Source organism: Nicotiana attenuata, unplaced genomic scaffold, assembly GCF_001879085.1.
Source record: "Nicotiana attenuata strain UT unplaced genomic scaffold, NIATTr2, whole genome shotgun sequence".
Classification (NCBI taxonomy): Eukaryota; Viridiplantae; Streptophyta; class Magnoliopsida; order Solanales; family Solanaceae; genus Nicotiana; species Nicotiana attenuata.
In genome coordinates this window covers 25,189-28,100 of record NW_017672395.1, presented here as the reverse complement: position 1 = coordinate 28,100, position 2,912 = coordinate 25,189, and the positions used below count along the sequence as shown (strand labels likewise).

Genomic DNA, 2,912 nt, shown 5'->3' with positions numbered 1-2,912 from the left:
TTACCGGATTTCTAGTAGCGAGCATCCCACGAGATTAGGATAGGATATCCGAATATAATGGAATTCTTTAAATATGCATGTAAATACAATACCAGAATATTCGAGTATATCCATAACAAAATTGGGGTAAACTTGAGAAATAATTGACGATAACTGACGTGGATCCATGCTGTATCGGTGTACAGATTTAGGCCATTTCGATTTACTCTGATAAATGAAGGCTCCACTCTTCATGTGCATGAACCTTCCACGTAAGACTTGCGGGTCCCATATTTTTGGGCATGGTCGTGGTATATAAAGCCAGTTCCTAAGATTGATCATAATACAAATATTTTAAGAGAGCTTTTCTTTTCTTTATCCCATAAAAGAATTTGGAAACCATGGTCGGAATAATGGCAAGGAGACCTCTAAGTCACCGGATTCTGACGTGGGATAACCGGGAAACTGATTTTTCCGGCGAGCCTGCAATAAATAATTCAGACACCGTTTTCAGCTTTCTTGATGAGGAGGGTCAAAGTTCGTCGCCGGAAAGTGTTAATGATGATGTTTATGTTAGAGACCAAGATGAAGATGAAGAGAAAGAAACCAATGAAAATGTTGAAGACAATAAATTCTGGGAAACTCAACATCAACTTTTACAAGTAAGTTTAAGCTCCTCGTTCTCTTTCTTAAATATTCAGGAAAAAAAAACTCAAATGCATAATGCCTCTGTCTTCTTTCTTTTCAATCGCTTTATTTTCGTTATTGTTTGTTTCTTTTTAGAAAGGAATGTAATAAAGGTCTTAAGGGGTCGTTTGGAGTTCCTAGTTTAGCTCTCTTTGTAAATTGTCTTTTTGATTACCTAAATCTTAAGGGACATTTAATCTTATTTAGATCTTCTCCTCTAAGATCATTTTTTTCCGCATAATTAGGGAACTTATATTCTTTGTTTTTGCAGTCTGTACTATGTCGGACGACATCATTAGAAACACAAATCCGAAGAATTACTAAAGAAACTGTAAGAGAAACAAAGCAGTCGGAGAATGGCTGCTCTTGCCGGAAAATGAGCAATAACGGCTGCCGGAACTGCGTTATGCAAGAATTGTGCAGTCATCTACAAAATGGAGATTTTAACTCTGCAATTTGCAAGTCTAAGTGGAGGAGCTCACCAGATATTCCTTCAGGTAATAATCTTGCAAAAATTTACTTACCAGTCGTTATTTACCTTTTAATATTTTACTAATTTTAAAGGTAAAGTAAAAAATACAATACCTTAAAAATATACGTGACGCTATAAATATTGTAGATGAACAGCTAGCTCCATCACCATTCATCTATCTAAAAAGATCTTTATTTTTGTATGGCAACGACATATTCTTGATATTTTAATTCTTCGAACAGCTGGGAAAAAAAATGTTAGTACTGCGAAACGAAATGTAGAATATCAAAATATCACTTTCCCCTAAACCTTTCATTGTTCCTTTATGGCCGGCACCTCTACGCCTAACTTGTAAATTAAATTTTCTTTGTCAAATCCATGCACGTGAAGTAGAACATGATTTTCATACATCTAATAATAAAACAAAAGTTGTGATCTAATGCTAGGGTATTATTTTATATATGTACCACTAGCATAATGCTAATTAATCACTCCAATAGATAATCTTGACCTAACTTGTTCTCTATTCCATGTTACAGGTGAACACACATTCATAGACGTAGTGGACAATTCTAACCCTAAAAAGGGGGAAGTGAGGATTATTATTGAATTAAATTTTCGAGCGGAGTTTGAAATAGCCAAAGCAAGCGAAGAGTACAATCAACTAGTTAAATGCCTACCAGAAGTATTTGTTGGGAAAATTGAGAGATTAATGTCACTAATCAAGATTTTGTGCAACGCTGCTAAGAAATGCATGAAGGAGAAGAAAATGCATATGGCACCATGGCGGAAACAAAGATACATGCAAGCTAAATGGCTTAAAACATTTGAACGTATGAGTAGTATTACTACTGCTAAACTGCCATTATCGTCTGATCACGAATATGAATCAAGCCGACTGCGAAGGCCAAGGGCATCTATGCTAACCATGGATTTTCTGGAAATTGTGCCAAACCTACGTTATACTGCTGTTCAAGTGGCGTGAAGGGATATGGACATCACTTTGTTTCGATCTTGTACATAATAGAATATTCATTATCTGGGGCGCCCGGGGGGGGGGGGGGAGGGAGGGGGGTTATTTTTATTTTATTTTCCTTAGGCTTTAGAGTTATACTCGAGGTGAAAAGTGTAACACGTGAAAGGTGAAAGCTAGTTCACCCACAATGTCCACTTTCTTAGTTTGGAGTTGTTTCTTTTAGATCCTAAACGGATTGAAGCAATAAAATTGACCAAAAATATCAAAGGTAGCGAGAAATGTGGGAGTATATCTACGTAAGCCATTTACCACTTAGGATGCATGTATATATGGTTTAATCACAAGTCGATAAGTTGAAGAGATGGACTCCAAATAATTATTAGCTCATCAAGTTTTTTTTTTTTTTTTTTTTTTTGGGGGGTGGGGGTTCCTCTTCCTCTAGTGGGGAGAGTGGAGACATATAATAAATTAAAAACATGAAAGGAATTAACAAAAGCATATGCTCAATGTTTGAAGATGGCAGTTCTCCGCATTCTTATCCAAGCACGGTTCTACTAATTCCTACGCATGTGGAAAATAGTCAGCAAAGCCTATCATTCTTGATTTTCTTCTTTTTTTTTGGTTTTTCACTTGGTTTCAATATTCATATTGGAGTTCGATTAAATTTGAATTCGGATCGAAAATTTTTATATTGAGGTAGAGTATTTTAATAAAAATGATTTTATAGTTCATACTCGACTCCAAATCGAGATCTTTACTACTCTATTAGTGAAAAATAAACCCGCCATGTGTGGCGGG

At 35.9% G+C, this 2,912-nt stretch overlaps 1 protein-coding gene across 1 annotated transcript; it reads left to right on the top strand.

Annotated features, from left to right (window-relative positions):
- The first annotated feature begins 310 nt into the window (after window positions 1-310).
- LOC109213042 lies at window positions 311-2,474 on the top strand. Its single transcript, XM_019376791.1, has 3 exons — window positions 311-641; window positions 938-1,163; window positions 1,678-2,474. The coding sequence occupies exons 1-3, from the start codon at window positions 381-383 to the stop codon at window positions 2,121-2,123; spliced, it is 933 nt and encodes a 310-aa protein (XP_019232336.1). The 5' UTR covers window positions 311-380; the 3' UTR covers window positions 2,124-2,474.
- The last annotated feature ends 438 nt before the right edge of the window (window positions 2,475-2,912 follow it).

Bases quoted from the DNA above. Each gene is read 5' to 3' on its own strand.
- LOC109213042 (XM_019376791.1), top strand. From the start codon at position 381: ATGGTCGGAATAATGGCAAGGAGACCTCTAAGTCACCGGATTCTGACG. The intron at 642-937 runs GTAAGTTTAAGC...TTGTTTTTGCAG, and splicing joins CTCAACATCAACTTTTACAA to TCTGTACTATGTCGGACGAC. The intron at 1,164-1,677 runs GTAATAATCTTG...TCCATGTTACAG, and splicing joins CTCACCAGATATTCCTTCAG to GTGAACACACATTCATAGAC.